The 19649-nt window shown below is 38.8% G+C and overlaps 1 protein-coding gene across 1 annotated transcript in view; it reads left to right on the plus strand.

Moving 5' to 3' along the window:
* Positions 1–19649, plus strand: part of MYO16 (myosin XVI) — a 2679924-nt gene that overhangs the window by 2278035 nt on the left and 382240 nt on the right. The window contains exon 32 of the mRNA XM_044071347.1: positions 11105–12292. Within this exon, the coding sequence (XP_043927282.1) occupies positions 11105–12292 (1188 nt within the window). The remainder of the gene's footprint in view (positions 1–11104; positions 12293–19649) is intronic.

Below are 19649 nucleotides of genomic sequence, written 5' to 3' on the forward strand. Positions count from 1 at the left end.
ATGATTGGAGGAACTCCCTGGTCAGCCTCAGTAAGAAGCTGAGATCCCTCATAAAATCCTCCAAAGCTAGTTACAAAAACAAAATTGCCACTGATTCTAAAGATAGCCCCAAAGCATTCTGTAGCTATGTCAAGAATCTCAATGGCAACACTCAGAGCTGCTCTGAGTTACAGCACAATGGCACTAAATATACAGAACCAACTGATATTGCCAACATCCTGGCAGATAGGTTCAGTGCTAACTTTACCCCCCTCTCATCCCCTAAAGGGCCCATCTCTTAACAGAAGAATGCAAAGTTCCTGTAATCATGGCTGCACAGGAAAAAAACACACTCTCCAAAGCCAAGAACACAGCATCCATGGGACCTGACAACATCTCAGGCTGCGTTCTACATGAACTACAGAATGAACTGGCACCCCACATAAGTACCATGTTCAATCATAGCCTCACCTCAGGCTTTGTGCCCACTGAGTGGTACACAGCGACAGTTATCCCACTCCACAAAGGTGGAGCCACCATGGACCCCAGGAACTACTGCCCCATTAGCCTGACGAGCCTGGTTTGCAAGGCTATGGAACGCATCATCATGGAACTTATAAACAATGACATTGTTAATCTCCAAACTCTGGACCCCACCCAGTTTGGGTTTGTAAAAGGCAGATCATGTCTCCAAAACCTGATAGACTTCTTTGATTCAGCCACCAAAGCCGTAGATGAGGGTAAGGTGGTTCACACAGCCTAACTAGATCTCACCAAGGCGTTCAACACCATACCCCACTCTGGAATTATAGATAAACTTACTAAACTAGGTATAAATCCCTATGTCACAAGATGGGTTGCCAACTGGCTCAGTATCAGAAACCACACTGTGAAAGTAGCAAACTCCAAATCCAACTTCAGACCAGTGACAAGTGGAGTACCACAGGGTTCAGTTCTGGGTCCTCTCCTATTTAGTATCTACTTCTCTGAAGTGCAGGTTAACACAGAAGGTCTTTGGCTAACAAAGTCTGCAGATGACTGCAAACTAGTAAAACTCCTAATGATGTGGACATCCTACAAAAGGGGTTCACTTACACAGATGCCTGGTGTCAAAGCCATGGCCTCAAGCTCAATGCCAAAAAGTGCATTGTCATCCCTTTTGGTAAAAACTCTGTACCCATGAACTACCACATAGGAGGTAGTCTACTTAACACCAAAAGTGTGATAACAGACCTTGGAACACAGGTGGACAGTAGTCTCTCCTTTGATAATCACATCACCACAGTAGTCAGGAAATCCTTCTACGTGGCACACCTCATCACAAAAGGTTTCTCATCCAGGAAAAAAGAGGTCATTGTTCCCCTCTACTCATCACTCATTAGACCCATTATAGAGTACAATGCCCTTTTTGGTATTTACCTCACAAGACATCTACAACAACTGGAAAGGCCGCAGAAATACCTCACAAAGAGGATTACCGGCCTCAAGCAGACTGTCTCAAAAAACTGCAGCTTTACTCCATCGCATATCGCCTACTCAGAGGCGATCCCTGCCTAACATATAAAGCTATGTCAAATCCAGAGCTGTTGGACATGCTCCACTTAAAGAAATCCCAATCCCTCTGAGCTACACGCTCTAGGGACCTAAATAGAACATGCTGGAGGGATAGATTCTTGTCCCAGAGACTTCCCATAATCTGGAACAAACTGCCTATCAATATCAAATAAAGCTCCTCATTAGCACTCTTCAAGAAAATTCTTGATGATTGGATGGGAAATAGGAAATTCACCCTGAGGATCACTTCTGTGGCTCTGCTCAATGGGGGCACAGGAAAATAATTTTCTTGGGTGGCGAAAGCCAGGATACTTTTTGGCTAGGCTTATATAGGCCCTAGGGCCAATAGCCTAGTACCTACCAATGAACCTATGAACCTATGATAGGATGATCTATTGTAATGGTCTTTCTTCTAAACTGTCCAGAAAGTAGCAGAGCATCCCACATTTTCCTCATATATTTTTTTGTCCTTCTAAATGTTTAAACTTTGCTGAAGCTTCTGGGGGGAAAACACAAAGCAAAACAGAGAAGGAGAAGAAAACTGCTTCTGGAATGCTGTGTTCTCCTGCACCACCCTAGCCCTGCCTTGATGTACTGTACAAGCATGAGGATGTACACATCATATGGAATGTAGTACGTCACAACTGCCCTGATGTATGGTATAAACGTGGATCTAAGCATTATATGGAATGTAGCACATCAGAGGAAAAAAATGAATAACGTGGAAGAACACTAAAGTGCTATAATACAAAGACATTTAAGAAAGGCAAACAAGTTCTTTCTTAAACAAGCTCATTGTATAATAGCAATAATCAACTCCTGGATGTGGGTTTCACAGGATTAACCAATAGCTGGCTTTATGTAATCACTCAGGCTTTGCTTTGTGATCAAATAACATCAACCATGGGTTAATCTGGTTATACCCACACCCAGTCATGTGTTACTGCTAAAGTATCAGCCAGTGGGTGGAAGTAATGGCAACAGTGCAATAAAGGGATCTCAGTGTTGATCACACCATGAATGGAGCAGCCAGTATATGGAACTGATGGCAGCATTACAATAAAAAGGCTTCAGTGTTGATCAGCTAGGAGAATGATAGGCTAGAGGCAGCATCAAAGGAAATGTAGGTGTGCATCCTCAGGGGAACAGAATCCAGAAGCAAAGAGTTAATGCTTTCAGACTACAATACCCTGGATGATGGTGTTAAACATCTGGCATTCTGGTCACCACATGGAGAAAATGAGGAAGCAAAACATGGAGCCCAAAGGCCAAAAGACTATTTTGATAAATTAATTTACCTGAAGAGAAAAATCTCATTTGAAGATAAAACAGATATTCCAAGTGTGAACAGATACAGAGCTATGCGGGACGCAACACTAGGATTTGCAGACAATGTTTTTCTCTTTGCCAACAATACTCAGATAGAACTTATTGAAGAGAATAAGCCTGCTTTTGTATGTATGTGAACATTTTCACTATAATCACTTTGACTGATGATGACTCCATGTTCTCAGACATGAACATTCTGCAAGGTGAATAGGACCTAACCAAATGGTAAAGATGTAAGAAACAGTGCATGGCTAAGTGAAAATTAGAAAGCACAAAGAAAGTTAGATACTTTGGCACTGAAAAGACTAAAGAAAAGGTTTGAGAAAAAAAAAAATTAACCGCTGGTGAATCATATTTATTTTTATTAAACTCCACAGAAAGTACCCCAGCAGACCAAGACTTCAGTAGCTTCCACACATTTAGAGCTGCACAGACATGGACAAAAGGTAGAGGAGTGTCAATCTATATTAGCAACAAGCATAACTCTATGTTGGTTAAACAGGATGATGCCCTGGAGTTTAACCATGTGCAAAATACCATAGACAAAGTCCCATATCATACCCTAGTGAACTATAGGTCACCATCTATGTCCTTATGATCCCATAGCGCATACCTAGACCTACTGGAGACACTCATTATTAAACCAAATACCCTATTCATGGGGGACTTTAACTAACCATCTATAGACTGGGAAACATACTCTGCTTCATACTCACAGGCGCAATGACTTATGGGCAAAATTAACAGAAATACCCATGACCAGATAGTGCACGCACCCAGCAGAGGTTCAAACATACTGGACCTTATGCTCTTCAATAACAGAGAGGTCTGCACCCACCTCCCCCAGTGTTTTGTCAACATTAGTGAGGTCAGACCACAAAGCTGTCTACTTTGAAATAAAAATCAACTCAATAACCCCAGCAAACCCTGCAACCGTTAGGAACTATTCCAAAGTGAACTACAACCTATTAAGTGATAGTTTGTCAAAATTCAATGTCCCTTAACCCAAATTCAAAGCAATGTCAAAATTTAATGTCCCGTAACCCAAATTCAAAGCAACCTATACAGAATTGTTCATAAGGACCCTGTACAACCATGTAAATGGCTGTATAGAGGCAGATGTGCCTACTAGAAGTAAGTCCAAAACAAACCCTAAAAGCGAGCCACACTGATGGAATTTTACCTTAAGTGTTATATAAAAAAAGGAAAAAAAAATCATGGCTAAAATCAGGAATAGCAACTCCTATCATGACAGGAGCTCTCTAATTAAACTAAGAGGACCAATTAAGTCCAAGAAGGCCAATTACAAGGTCAAGATGACCTCACAGCCTAAGACAACCACAAGACCTTCCTCAGCTATGTCCAAAACCTCAAAGGCAGCACACATTAGTGTGCCAAACTGGTGGTCAATGATGCCAAAATCAATGAGCAGAATGACATAGCAAATTTGCTGGTTGGCAAATTCATCTCAAGCATCAACAACCACTGCTCCCTCCTGCTTCCCTCCCATAAAATACCTAGTAGCATACCCCCCCCCAAGTATTAACAAGAATCAGGTCCTGGGTGTGTTTGCTAAGGCCAAAAATACAGCCTCATTGGGCCTCAACAATATCCTGGGATGCCTCCTAAATAATCTGAAACATGATCACTTGGGTCACTTCAGTCTCTTTTCAACTATAGTCTCAAAACAGGCTTTATACCATGAGAATAGAGGACTGTAACAGTTATCCTTCTTCACAAGGGTGGCCCATCAACTGACCCTGGAAACCACTGATCTATTAATCTGACTGGTCTGATATGCAAAGGCATTGAACGAGTTATCATGGAAATGATCAACAAAAACATAGCTAACTTTCAGACATTGGATCCATCCAACATTATTTTTTTGGTGTGGTGATTATTGGATCCATCCCAGTTTAGCTTTGTCAAGGGAAGGTCATGCCTACTAAACCTAGCAGACTTCTTTGAGAAGGTCACCAAGGCAAAGGATGAGTAGTAAATGGACCAACCTGGACATGCCAAAGCCATTTGATACAGTACCCCACTCAGGTTATAGCTGACAAACTCACAAAACTGGGTATAAACCCCTGAATAACTCACTGGATTGTCAGTTGGCTCATAGACAGGACTCGGGAAGTCCTGATTGGTGATAACACCTGCACTAATAGATTGCTCACCAGCAGGCTACCTCAGAGCTTAGTGCTGGGGCTGCTTCTATTTGGCATGTATGTCTCGGAGGTAAAGGCTAATGTCATGGGCCTTTGGATGACCAAGTTCACAGATGGCTGCAAATTATGAGCTATCATAGATTCCACCAATGACACAAGCATCTTACAAGAACGTTTAACATAGACAAATTAATGGTGCCAAAGTCATGGACTAAAAATCAATGCCAATCAATGCATTATAGTGCATTTTGTGAAAACTGCCACCCAAACCAATTACTCCATTGATAAGACACCCCTAAGTGTTGACCAAGTAGTCAGGGAACTGGGAGCATATGTGGATTGTAATCTGGCCTTTGACCAACATTTGGCCAAGGTAGTAAGAAAACCATTCTATGTTGCTCAACTTGTAAGTAAGGCATGGCATCCAGGTCCAAGGAAGTCACAGTGTCATTTTATTTATCCCTTATCAGACCCACCATTGAGTATAATGCCCCCTTTGGCATGTACTCAGCCAGACATATGCAACAGTTGGAATGCCAACAAATGGTTCCTTACCAGGAAAATTCAGGGTATAAACACATTGTCCTATTTGGATTGCCTTAAAGCCCTGACACTATACTCTGTCTTCTACAGGCTACTGTGAGGCAATCAATAGCTGGCATACAAGGTATTTTTGCATCCAGCTCTGATGGAACTTTTCCACATCTGCAAAATGAACAGCACCAGAACCACTAGATCCAAGGATTTAAGTTTTGTCTGTGACATGAATAAGACATGTTGGTGAGACAGATATGTGTCTCAGAGGATTCCCTTGCTCTAGAACAGGCTCCCCATCATGTGAAGCAGAGTCCATCCCCAACCCTATGTAAGCATAACCTTGACCAATGGATGACAATTCATAAATTCACCGGGCGTCTGGCCACCATGTGTCATAGACAGAGGCAGACAATAATGCCCAAACTAACATACATCCCCACACATAACCTCTGGAAACTTCCTAACTAACATACCTCATACTAATAAATGCCCATAAAACATAGGTACGCAATTGTGATGGATTGCATAGCTAGGTTTATAAAGGCCGTGTGGTGATTAGCCTAGTATATGCTTATGAACCTATGACTCAATGATACCAGCAGTAAAAGCTGCTATTGAAATAATTCACATTCAAAGTTTAAGATGACAGTTGTGGGTATTTTCACGATGTTCATTCAATGGATGTATTTATAGCACTGAACTGTAAAATGCTTAGTGTACAACCAAATGAACAGTCTCAGCATACACTGAATCACTATATCCTGATTTAAACAGATATATGCAAAGCCTACATATTAAAGGATGTACCCACCAATAAACAAAAAAAGTTCAGTTTGTTCTATGCAGTACTAATGCCTCTGCATAGTAAGTGATTACATTTATCTTGTAATGTGTTATACCTCAGTATGTGTGATTTTTGTTGCCAAACTCTTCCCATCCAATATTTTTTCTACTTATTGCATGGCATAACAGTTGTATAGTGCTTTTTCATCCTCTTCTCCCCATTGACTTAAAGTTACTTAAAGTGGCAGTGTTCTGCAAGTAATGCTTTTTTTGAGCTGTTCTGGAAGGAGCATAAACAATTATTTTTCAATGACTCACAGTGATGTTTATTAGTTCCAAGGTCCTAAGCAAGTGTTTTATAGCACATTTGATAGTTTGGCCAGGAATATCCAAGAAATTACTTGATTTGCAGTCTCAGCGTGATGTGTCAGGTGGACTATCACTCTGTTTTTCTACATTTAGTCTGTGACAGGCTGCTCATACTCAAAGACTGACTCAGAAGTCTATCTGGGAATTCTTTAGTGTCCCTTTACAGCTAGAATAAGTGTTATAGAGTATTTCTTTTATTTTCTTTCTCTTTTTTGTGTGTGGATAGCTTTGGATGTAACCACTCTTCCCTTCCTCATAGTCTCAGGCTAAAAAACTGTCTTGGTGATGTAGTAGATGCTAAAATAAATAGAAAAAGGGAATAATGCAGTGTGTTTCATGGGTGAACTAAATGTTGCAAGACACTACAGAACCAGGAACAAACAGGAAACAGATTAATATGTACCATAACCATATTTTCTTCATCTATACACTTTTGAGGTTTACTTAAAGGAAATAAAATTAACTTTAATTTGATATTAACAACTTACATTTGCATGCCATTACTATATTTAATAAGTAATCTACCTGCAGTTACAAGTAACAGCTGCTGTACTGCTCTTAGAGTGACAATTTCATGAGGACCAGCATACCTCTCAGCTGTACAGATTTTTGCAGAATGTCCAGATTTTTGGCTTATATTTTTGGCCTGTTCCTCATAGAATTTGTGTTTTTTTGGCAAGTTACTGGGATGATCTGAGGTTTGAAGTCAATAAATAATGGCATACATTTGAGTTTCAGACTTCAAATCCTTCAGAAAATGTATGCTAAAACAATCCCTGTCACTCTAGCAACTTTCTAAGTTTATAAGAGCAATATTTAAAATTTGCCCCTGTTTTTGGGCCCTTTCCCCCCAATTTTGTCAGGCTTTGTCCAGATTCTTTGCACTAAGAGGTTGACAGGTATGAGGACCAGACTCATCAATCTGATCTCCATGAAACTGTACTCCCCCGATAGAGTTTTTTATAGGAAATCACTGACAGTGTGGTTTCCCACTATGGAAAAGCAATGATTAATTTCTTTGGGTAGGCTTCTCTCTTCTTCATGTTTGTGCTCCATGAAAAGGACCTTATTCCTCACATAGAGATAGATTGTCCTTTTACAAAAAATGCTTGCATTTAATTTTTTGAGAGTTTTTTTCTTGAGCTATTATGCCAAATTAGTGGGTTCTTCAGGAACTTCTAACTTGGAACGTCACAGTGAAGCAAAAGTAACCCTTTACTATTCAATTCTGCATAATAAAAAGCACTTTCTAAAGACGCATATATTTTGCTAGAAGTCCACCAAATAGTAGTTGATCAAATCAAGTCATAGTCACTTTCTGCTGTTTGAGAACTTCATTCTCTAGTACAGTATAAAGCTAGAATGAACTTGGCAAATATTTTTTAGACTATACACAATCAAATGCTGCCAGGATAGTGTTTGTACTACCAACTGGTTTACAAATGATTACCTCAAAGAATTCCTTTGTTTTTTTTGTTTTTTTTGATAAAAGTGCAAGCATTCAGTGTCTGTTTATGGCTGCGCACAATTTATGTGTGATATATTGTCTTAAACTGTATAATTTAAGACATTATTCTAGTTGGATTTCCTATCAACCAGCATTGCAGCAATGATTCCTTAAAGATGCTCAACTCCTTGCTTAAAGATTTTCATACCATTTTAGTAAATAATGATGTGATTTTTCTATAATATAAACAAAATGGCTAAAAGTGATTTGTTAGGCTGCTAAACAGCTTGCTTGCTATGTCACTATTACTAATTTTCTCATAGACTAACAAAATCTTCATTTCTCATACTCCATTAATTTAGTGAGTCTGTTTGTTAATTGGATAAATAAACTGACACTACTTAGATTCTTTAATATCATAATTTGAGCAAAATGACAAACCATTTTAGAGTCTGAGAGTTAACCACCAAGCACCAGGACAAAACCCACAAGACATGGAGGGACATACCCATTCCATGCAGACAGTGGTTGGAGGTCTTGCCCATACCAGAGACCCAGGAACAGTGAGGCAGGCATCTTTCAACCGATACAAAGAACTGGGGCAGGCAGTGAAAATTGTGTCTATATCAGTTTGTCGAATAATCAGAAAACAACTATTCGTCAAACATACTTAACCAAAATGCAATTTTAGCGAATGATCACTTCTGCAAAATTTTTCACAGGGAATAAAACTAGTAGTCCAGTTACCGGCTGTAACAAACACTACACATTTTAAAACTCAACAAAGTGGGCTTCACCTCTCACACCCCCCTAACTAAATGTACCAACTCTGAGATAGCACTACAGTGGGGAAAGGGGCATATTCCCTATGATGGCCAACTACTTCCTTTCCCTGAGAAAAAGTCACTGAAACAATTATTCGCTAAAATGGCATATCAATTAATTGGGTTCAACGAATAACAATTCACTGAATAGGATCTTCAATAAAGTGATATAGACCTGCAAAAACCTTACTTGTGTTTTTAACACCACCTATCTAGTAACAGTTTTATGCTAATGGCTTCTATTACTTATTTAAAATGTTGTATTGTGACTTGTTTAATATTCACTACATGTGTTCTGTGATGTGGGTGTTTTTAAACTTTTAATAGCTGCCCTACCTAGTTATTCAATTTTTCTGTGATGAAGTCCCATGTCTAAGTCAGGTAAGGGATGAAGCACTTAGTAATAATGTGGATTGTTTGACAGTTTGCTTCCACCTGATTTTTGCTGCCTGCCCAAGTTCTTTGTCTTGTTTGGAGTGAAGAGAAGGAGTATTTTGATCTTTCAACCAATCTCTGTGTATACTACCACTAACAAGTAACATTCATACTTCCATTTTGCATTCTTACCAGATTGCATTGCTAGGTTTTGATTGCTTATTATCTCAGTTTTGCTAATCTGTTTTTTATTTAATTAACTGTCTAAATGATCATCTAAACCTGGAATGATGTTTTTTCTACTTTCCCCTTTATGGGCCCCTTCTCTGTTATTCATATTGCTTACTGCCAGATTTGAACTTGTCTATTACAAAACTGGCATGCATACTAAACTGCATCTGCTTTGCCCATGCCCATGATTCAAAAGGGGGTACAGTAGTTAAATTATCCATGCTCATTATTAAGTGGGGGTCTGGTATATAAATATACAGTGACAAAACAACAAAACAGTCTAAAGAATTTAATAACGATTAACAGAGCCAATCACTTATATACATTTCTGATTTGCATATATTACACCATCTATTTCTACTAATTATAATCAGAGTTATTAGGGAAATAACTTTTCTATACCTTGGTACCTGTTAAAAATCATACTGCTCAGCCTCCAAGCACAAGACATCTGGACAATGCTAAAAATAATGTGGATGGGGGGTGGAGGGTGGGAGGTTGGATGTTGGACAAACCCCCAAAAACTGGCACAGATTTTAAGTATTGTTTTTATAAACTTCGAACATGGATTTTTCAGAAGGATATGAAGTCTGAAACTGAAATATCTGACATTATTTAATGACTTTAGTTCTCAATGATTTACCAGAAAACATCAAATTTTATGTGGAACAGACCAAAAACACGAGGCAAAAATCGGAACAGTTTGAAAAAATCTGGACAACTGAGATGTATGGACAGACTACAGAACTTGTCCTGAGTAATCATTAATTTAGTCACAAAATTACATAGGTCATTATTCGCATTCAATTTCATCTTTATATTTGGAAGGCAGGCTGCAGGAACCAGTTATGTACTCTTCAACTCACAATCTCATTACTATATCTCAGTGTAACATTTTCTCCAGTATCCAGCAACTACAGTAAGACATGGTATGTTATTCTGGAAATAAATGATGTAATTACAGGTTGTTTGCAGTTTTTATTCATAATAAGACTTCCCAGCATGCATGTTACCTTGATTCTGCAGTAGCTTGGCACTTATTAAATTCCCTGTCTCCCCTGTCTGTGCCCCAATACAAGAGACACAGGATTACAGCTCAGGCCAGAGGTAACCAGCCATTTCGTACTGGTGTGTGTGGAGTGAGAGATGTAAACCCTTTTCTGGCCTTTCAGTAGAGAACCTGCTACCTGAACTCTGGTCATGAAGATCATAGTCAGTGATTTATCCTTCTATGGCAATGGAACTGCCTACTAAGATGAGAAAAGGTAATGTAGTAAAAGCTTATAGAATAATGTCTTGACTCCACAGCCACAAACCATAACTTCTAGCTTGCTGATATTGTGCAAATTCATTACTTTAAAAATGAAAATGGTGTCATTAATTTTTTAAGTGTGTATTTGGAGTACTGAAAAAAGTAAAAAGTGTCTCAATGTATGAATGATTTTGTTGTAAAGCTACAGATGAGAAATACATAATCAACTTTTTAATTTTTCCATTTTTGCATGCAGTTTTAACACGACCAAGACCTCACAGTGATGACTATAGTACCATGAAAAAGATTCCTCCTCCAAAACCAAAAAGGAGTCCAAACACAAAACTTAGTGGCTCTTATGAAGAAATATCTGCGCAAAAGCCAGGTGATACGACAGTACTTAATGCAGCCATAATAAAGGGAGATCACATGGTTGGAACTATACAGCGAGCAGCTTCAGCAGATGGGCCTCATCACAGCATGTTGAGTCTATATATGTCACAGGAAGAAGATGAAAATGAGCCTGTTTATATTGAAATGATGGGAAATGCTATGCAGGCTAGCTCTACTGAACTAGAGAGTCCTGACCCAGGTGAATCTGTATATGAGGAGATGAAGTACTTTCATTCTGAAGGGTCTCGCAGTAGTGATTCAACAGTCCCTGCATTGGTAAGGTCATCTCCCACCTTGTACGACAGCAAAAATTCCACAGCAGTAGCAGAATTTCAGCCCGGTAGTCCACCAGTAGGAAGCGGCAAAGAAAACTCTTGTGACATTCCACCACCATTTCCTAATCTCCTCCCTCACAGACCTCCATTACTTGTATTTCCACCAACACCTGTTACCTGTTCTCCTGCATCTGATGAATCCCCATTAACACCTTTAGAAGTTAAGAAACTTCCAGTGCTGGAAACTAACCTAAATTACACAATTCAGTCAGAAGGATCAAGTCCTCTTTCTCCACAGTATTCAAGAAACCAGAAAGGGGAAAATGAAAGGCCATCTTCTCCAAGCATGTCACTTCTCAGTGTGTCAAACAAGGGCTCGCCCCCTCCAACTCCTCCTCCTCCTCCCCCACCAGGTCAAGCTCCACCATATAAACCTTCTACGTATTTCACATTTCCACCAGAACCGTCTACATTATTAATTGCTAATGCTTGTAAAATAAAGACAAATGGGGAGTCTGTTAAACTACCTCAGAGACCGAATCCTTCCAGTGGTGGGTCACCTCCTGCTGTTTTGTTACGACCACCTTATTCCCCAACAAAGAGTGCCAGAACAGATCATGTGAAGCCTCACTCATATTTTCCTTCACCCGCAGCATTGAATCAAGCAAATATTAGATCCCTGACTAGTCCTCTTGATGAACTGTCCAGTTTATTCAGCTCAGGAAGATATCCTCTACGTAAATCTGCTATAGGAAGGAAAATACGGGAGATAGAAAGTAAGTATACAATGCTCTTAAAAGCACCATTTTTAGTTGGATTTCATAATTTGAAACATTTTGTCAGTTTGTATAATTCACGTGCAGTATTTATGCTTCAACATATTTTTAAATATGTAAGAAACTGATTGGCATACCCAGTCTGGCTAAAACAGAATGTTGAGCATTTGCAGTGGGCTAAGGCTTATAATCCAGTAATAAACAAACGTAAAACATTTTGCAACATATCAATAAAACTAAAGATATGTATTATTTATAAATGAGTGACGGTATCATGTACAAGATATGGACATCTTTTATGAAAACTAAGACTACTCAAAACTGGTACAATTTGCAGTTTATTGTAGTTTGTTCTATAAATTTACACTCCAGGTGAGTTATCTACTAAGTTATTAATTTGAAGTTAGTTGAAGATGAATGGCATGGTTACAATAGTAATTTTGTCGGTGGTAGACTCTCACATGAGATTATCTACTGTGCTTTCAGGAGTATATAAATTAAAGATGCTGCCACATGCATGTTTTTAATAATTAGAAGTAATGGAGAAAAATGTGAGATCTCAATAAATCTTTTTTTCAGATTCGTGCCTTTTAACTAGATTTTGGAAGTAGAAAAGACTGACATTTTCAGCTATGTTCAAAGACAGTAGTATCACAGATTAAAGTACGACAAATGACAGAGGAAAAACAATGTGGTGTTTGTGCGTGTGTGCGTACACATACATGGCTGTATGCAAGTGTGTGTATATTCTTCTGTCCATCTACCTATCTGTATAGACACAACATACAATCATATATTTACGCATACATTTGTACACGCACATGCACATATGCAATTTAATGAATCAAGAAATTCTTAGAGTAACCTTACAAGACCTTAACAATTTAATCTATGTCTTTAAAATGTGCACACAGCAGGCTACATGACATGTCTAATATGACTTAAAACTGCATATATGTGTTTGGTTTTAAAACAGAATCTGTGAGTGTTCATTACAAAACATTTAATAATGCATTATGTTCAGAGTGTAGAGACATAAGATAAAGGCTTTACAAATTTTCAGTTCTGCAAGGGATGGATGAGGTAAGAGTTTGTTTTATTAGAACAGGGTCAAGGATATTATAGCCTATGGAAAAGATAAATGTAAAGTTATGGTAAAATGCATGAGGGAGAGCTAATCTGAAGGTCTGAGTGTGGAAATATATAACAGACGTTCTTGAGGATACTACTTTTTGAAAAGTATGTGTTTGGAAAACAAAGATGAATGATATTTCTGAGTATCAACTGTTATCCTCATCATTATAAGATACGAGTAGAACTGATTTATTTATCAACTCGGCTATAGGCACCTGATCACTTTTAAGGTGCAAGACAGAGGTTTGTATCTTTATTGACAAAGAAGACTGATTCTCTCCCAATTTTCTGGGTTATAGGCTATACATCTATAGCTTCAGGAAAGCTTAAGAAAAAGTAAGGAACAGCTAAATGTTGGATAGGATCTGGAAGGCATGTGCAAAAAATCTTCCTGTATGTAATATTATTTCTAGGACAGAGAAGCTAAGTGCTCTTGGCTCTTTGATGTTATAACAAGGCCATGACATTTGAAAGGTACTTTGATGTTACTACAGTGGTAGTATCAGAAACAATCAAACTCCAATTTAGAGTGACGATGTAAGCAATAGGAAGTGTGTGTGTATATGTGCGTGCGCACGTGCAGATGCATGTGCATATCTGTATGATTTGATTCTGGTCATGGTGGTGTGCTTCCAAGCTTATTTAAAAGGTTCAGTTACACTTGAACTCAAGTCATATGGCTGGCCTGTAAAAAAGCTTTTCTGTACATCCAGGGCCATAAGATGCTTTAATGTTCTACTTGCTTTACAGATATAGACGTATGTGTGTGTGTGTGTGTGTGTGTCTGTGTGTGTGTGTGTGTGTGTGTGTGTGTGTGTGTGTGTGTGTGTGTGTGTGTGTGTGTGTGCATGTGTGCATGTGCCACTCTCTCAGTTATAATGGTATCTTATGAAGAAGATAAAGCACTACTATATCCAAATCTTTGACGCCTGCCCTGTTTGGTGTGCAAGACAGGAGACATTAGATGTTACTCATTTAACACCATATTGAAAAGGACATTGAAATGAATGTCCATACTGTATCTAGCATTACTTTAATTTTAACTTGGAACAAATGCTAGCTTTTTATAGCCATTTATCTCTAGTAAGTTTACACAGGATTTTAAGAACTTTTTGTTTATGAAATGGTCCATTAGAAGGCTGTGCAATATATATGTGTGTGTGTGTGTGTGTGTGTGTGTGTGTGTGTGTGTGTGTGTGTGTGTGTGTGTGTGTGTGTGTGTGTGTGTGTGTGTGTGTGTGTATATATATATATATATATATATATATATATATATATATATAAATTATATATATATATATATATATATATATATATATATATGCATATGCATATACATATATATATATATATATATATAGAGAGAGAGAGGGAGAATGCAAGTCAGAAATAAATATGAGTTTGTTTGAACAACTCCACCTTCTCTTAAGTTATTTTTTTGTAAATTTGCTACTTTAGAGGATTAAAATAGAGTATTTGAAAATATGAAACATTAATTTGTAAATTTATCTGTGTGAAATAAGGAATCTTGCAGACATCTGACACCTAATTGCAGAGTTCTATCAAGCCAGAGTTAGCAACTATATATTGAATAGTATGCTTCTAAAGTTATTAAGCAAATATCGCATGCTCACTCTGTGTCTCTATAAAAGCAACCGTAACAGGACAGTTTCAGGTTCAGATGTTTTCTTTTTTGTGCTTTGAAACTTTCAGAAAGTTACTGTTGCAGGTCTTTGCAATTAATATATGACAAGTTTCCAGTGGTGGCTGGTGACTCAAACCAACTGGAGGATGGAGGATGCAACAAAATGGATGGGGATAATTTGAATGGGGTGGAGCTTTGTCACGGCAGGTCAATGACCATTACCTGAGATCAAACAACAGATGTGGTTATCCACTTTCATCCGCACATTACCTCCAATACCCACGCTTTATGGCCACCTTATTGACTGCATTCACCTCAGATTCCCAACTGCAATCATCAAGAACTGCCTTAAGTGAAATGGATCCCCAGTCCAAAAACTCCATGGGCCACCCTTTTGCACAATAGTCTCTCCTGCACCTACTTTGGTGGCTTCTCCTCGTTTTCCCTGCAAGCTGGTCTCATACCATCCAGACAGATTACTTAATTCTTGTGTTTTTCACAGTTGGTCTTACTTTTTACCTTTTTCCTCTAACCTTTGAACATATCTTCACTGACCAAGACTCCACTGTAATAACTGTGGCGGAAATAAGTGAATAAATTCAATAACCTGTGAGCTACTAGACCTTCAGAAGTCATAGAGTTCTAGATGATATGAGGTGCATATTAGAGAGCTTTTTTACATCCTTTTGATCAAACTATCTCTTGACATCATGAATAAAGAAAAAAAAACGTTCTTATTTTTTTTCTTTCAAGGAAAACTGAGTTGTGTCTAAAGCTAAATGTTCAAAGCTAACAAAACTGTTGTTATCAATAAACCGAGAGACCAAATCCTTGGGAGGATCCATTACTCTTCTATGAAACTATTGCCTGTTTCCCTACCCCTCCACAAAGATAGCCCCCTTCTGTGGCTCTCTCAGGTTAAGGTTGAGATGATGGTAAAGGCACAAAACACCAGAGTCATATACTGTACTACTGAGGGTCTGGAGGAGGAAATTAGAGCACCTGGATAAAACTTACACAAAGACAAGGAGTAAGTTCATTCTCCATAGGAATCAAAGTTAAAATCTCAACCACAGAACCAAGCAGTGTGAGGCAGCAATGCTGCTCACAATGGCAATGTGCCAATGATTGATTGTCATGACACTCAACCTGCCAAGACCACCACAGCCAGTAACTTAGTGAGTAAAATGCAAATGCTTGTGATGAAATGTGAATACATTGTGTCAAACTTACTACCTTTAAATGTACTGCAATCCATTCACCACATACAAAGTCATTTTCATCACAGACAACCCCCATATCCATCAGTTACAGCCCACGTGTATACCTTTTAACTATACATAAACCTTTGAATGAGATGAAATGAATAAGTACATCCATAAATAGCTGCCACACAGGAATGTGTCATTTCAGCTTATTTTTGTCATAGTAGAGTATGCAACCCCCACAGCCCCCACTCCCATACTTCTCAACCTCTTAGCTCAAGAATAAAGCATGATTCTCCATTGTAATTGTCTTTTGAGACAGTAATCACCACATTCTAAAACTTTATAGGTCCATGAAGGATTCTTCTGGAAGATTTATAGTTTTAAAACTAAATACTAAACTGACACGTCAGCCATTTTGACATAAGCAGTTAAGCCTTGTTTGGATGCAAGTTAAACCGGGAGTATGTATGCTATAGAATTCTTGCATGTGCTGACAGACTGAATGAGGCCTAGCAGACATGAATATTAAAATATTAACAGTCAAAATGTATACCATTATTCTGATTATGCAAAGCCTTACAGACGTTTTTAGTTTCACCAAGTAGCATTTTTAGGATTTCTTTATTCCGCCTATGATTTGTTCAGGGTATTGTTGCATGTGTGGAAATCTTAATATTTTGTGTAGTGTCATATGTATAGAGGATGTTGAAAGAAATTCACCTATACAGTAATGCAGATTATGTGCTCATTTCTTTTATTATTTTTTTCTTTTGCCGCAGCCATGCACTCTAGGAGGGTAGGAAATAGTAATATGAAATATGTATTGTTTATGGTTATGTGGGAGTTCTGAATAAATTCTGTGGACTAGGTCATGACAACATTGAAATTAATAATTACAAAACATCTTTGTGAGGTAATGAATTCATTTTATTAAACATTTTAATGTTATCTGCAATTAATAGTTCCACATTTACATGTTTAGTCCAGATGACATAATGGTTAAGGCCTTCACCTCCCATGTACAAGGTACAAAGTTCAAACATGACCTCCAGCCAATGCTTAAATGTAGTCTGCAAGTTCTTTCTGCGACTCAAACTCACCCAAGAATGGAGCTGTGGGCAGCAGCAGCACAGACTCTAGATGGTATAGAAAAACTGCTTTGGCATCAGTTATGATGCACAGTATCCTCTAGATGGAACATGGATAACAGGCTGTGCACCATGTCTGGGTTTACCACTTGACAGCTTAACAATTGGCTTTTTGTGATTTGGTCATCTTGACTAATGTCACCAAAAATGGGTATGGGTATTTGCTAGCGATAACTGGGTTGAGGACCTTGCCTACGCTAAGCTATGCTGGGAACCATGCTAATGGTGGGAGAGGTGTATGTGCCCCTCTTGGCCAATATGTGCCTACCATAAAGCCCAGCAGCCCTGTGTCAATAAGTTTCTAGCTGTTCGGTGTCCAATTGCCCAGCTTGGTTTGCCTGGAGTACCTCTGTTGAGCGAAAGCTAGATTTAAAACTAATCAACCTGCCAAACATGAACTAAGGATCACTGCACTCAATGTAGGTTTACTGACAGGACACAGTTTGAAAGTGGATGTCATTATGGTAAAGAGGAGGTAGAACATACTCTGTATTGAGCAGACAAGATGGAAAGGCAATGTAGCCATGGAAAGGCAAAGCAAAGACACTTAACTTACGATCCAAAGCCTATTACTTAGGAAGAGGACAGAGCAGAGGTGTATAAATAGTGGTGAGGTAGAGATTTCAGAAGATAATGAAGTATATCATCAGAATTAGTGATAGAGTCAGGGCAATTAGTCTGGTGTAAGAAAAGGGCACTATTCATAATCTCAGCCTTTGCCCCAGAACAGTGCTGTGATAGTCAAAAAAAGAGTGCATTCAGACAGCAGCTGCAGGACTTACTAGGTGAAGTAGGACAACATGAATTGCTGCTGATAATGGGTGACCTAAATGCACATATTGGGACAGACAGAATAGGATATGAAGACTGCCTGGGCCCACATGGGTAAGGCAACAGGAATAAAAAAGGAGAGGCCATTCTAGACTTCTTTCTGGTAAATGGATTGATCATAGCCAGCACAATGTTCAACAGTGAGACAGTCTCAAGATCACATACAAGAGTGGCCAACATGCGATTCTTGTAGATTTCTTCCTGGTAAGGAAAAGACACTGGAGTAGAATCAGTGATTTCAGGGTTGGTCCACAGCATCAACCACCAGTTACCACAGTCAGCTGCCAGCAGTGGTCAGAGAAGGTTCTAAGGAAAGAAAGCACAAGAGTTCAAGGAAATGCTCAGAGCTCTAGCATCTCTGGAAGAAGAGCAACTAGCTGGAGTTGAAGAAGAAGGACAGCACCTCAAAACAGTATGTGTGAGGTATGGAAATAATGTACATAAGGAAAGCTGGTGGTAGAATGCAGAAGTCCAGGACGTCATCAAAAGAAAAAAGACTGGAAAAAGTGAGAGATAGAAAAGACAGGCCAGGCTATGAAGGAATACTGGTGGGCTAACAAAGAGACTAATAAGAGTTGCAGTAGCAAAGAGCAAGGCATCAGAGGCACTCAATCAGCTTCTGGAAAGTGACACAGTAGATGGCACAAAGACACTATATCAGATTGCAAGGCAATGACAGAAAGATAAAGAAGATAGTCACATACCCTTCATAAGGGATGCCAACAACATCCTTCTAAACAGTTCACAAGAAATCAAAGGCAGATGGAAGGAGTACTTCCAGCTGCTTCTAACTGAAAAAAAAAAACGTATAAGCTGCACTGCCCTAAACACAGCCTATGATAAAAGATGAAGAGGAGCCTACCCTAGAAGAAGTAAGAACAGCACTACGTTAAATTAAGTCAGGAAAAACAGCAGGCTTAGATGAAGTCACGAAAGATATGATCAAGATGTTGGGTGAGATAAGGGAGAAATGTCTTCTGAGGGTACCCATAACATTATGGAGAGAAAAGCATACCCCAGATGACTGGACAATAAGCATACTAGTGCCAGTGTACAGGAACAAAGGAGACATCCCCAACTGTGGGCAGTATGGTTGTATCAGACTCCTGCTACATTGTATGAAAGTTCTCAAGAGAGTGCTATTTAAGAGAATAAGCAGAGTAGTAGAAAGCAAGCTAGGAGATGAGTAGATTGGATCCAGATGCATCATAACTGACTGGAATACTTGTAGTAAAACTGGTAGTTGAGAAGAAGCTAGAAATGAGGAAAGATTCCAACTGGGCATTCAAGTTCACAATGACTCAAATATGAACAGTATAAGAACTCTTAGAGGGGTTCCTAGTGGGAGTGGGTGTGCATCATGGTTCAACTCAGAGCCCACTGCTGTTCAT

This window comes from Protopterus annectens, chromosome 5.part0 (assembly GCF_019279795.1).
Source record: "Protopterus annectens isolate FY-2018-M chromosome 5.part0, PAN1.0, whole genome shotgun sequence".
Classification (NCBI taxonomy): domain Eukaryota; kingdom Metazoa; phylum Chordata; order Ceratodontiformes; family Protopteridae; genus Protopterus; species Protopterus annectens.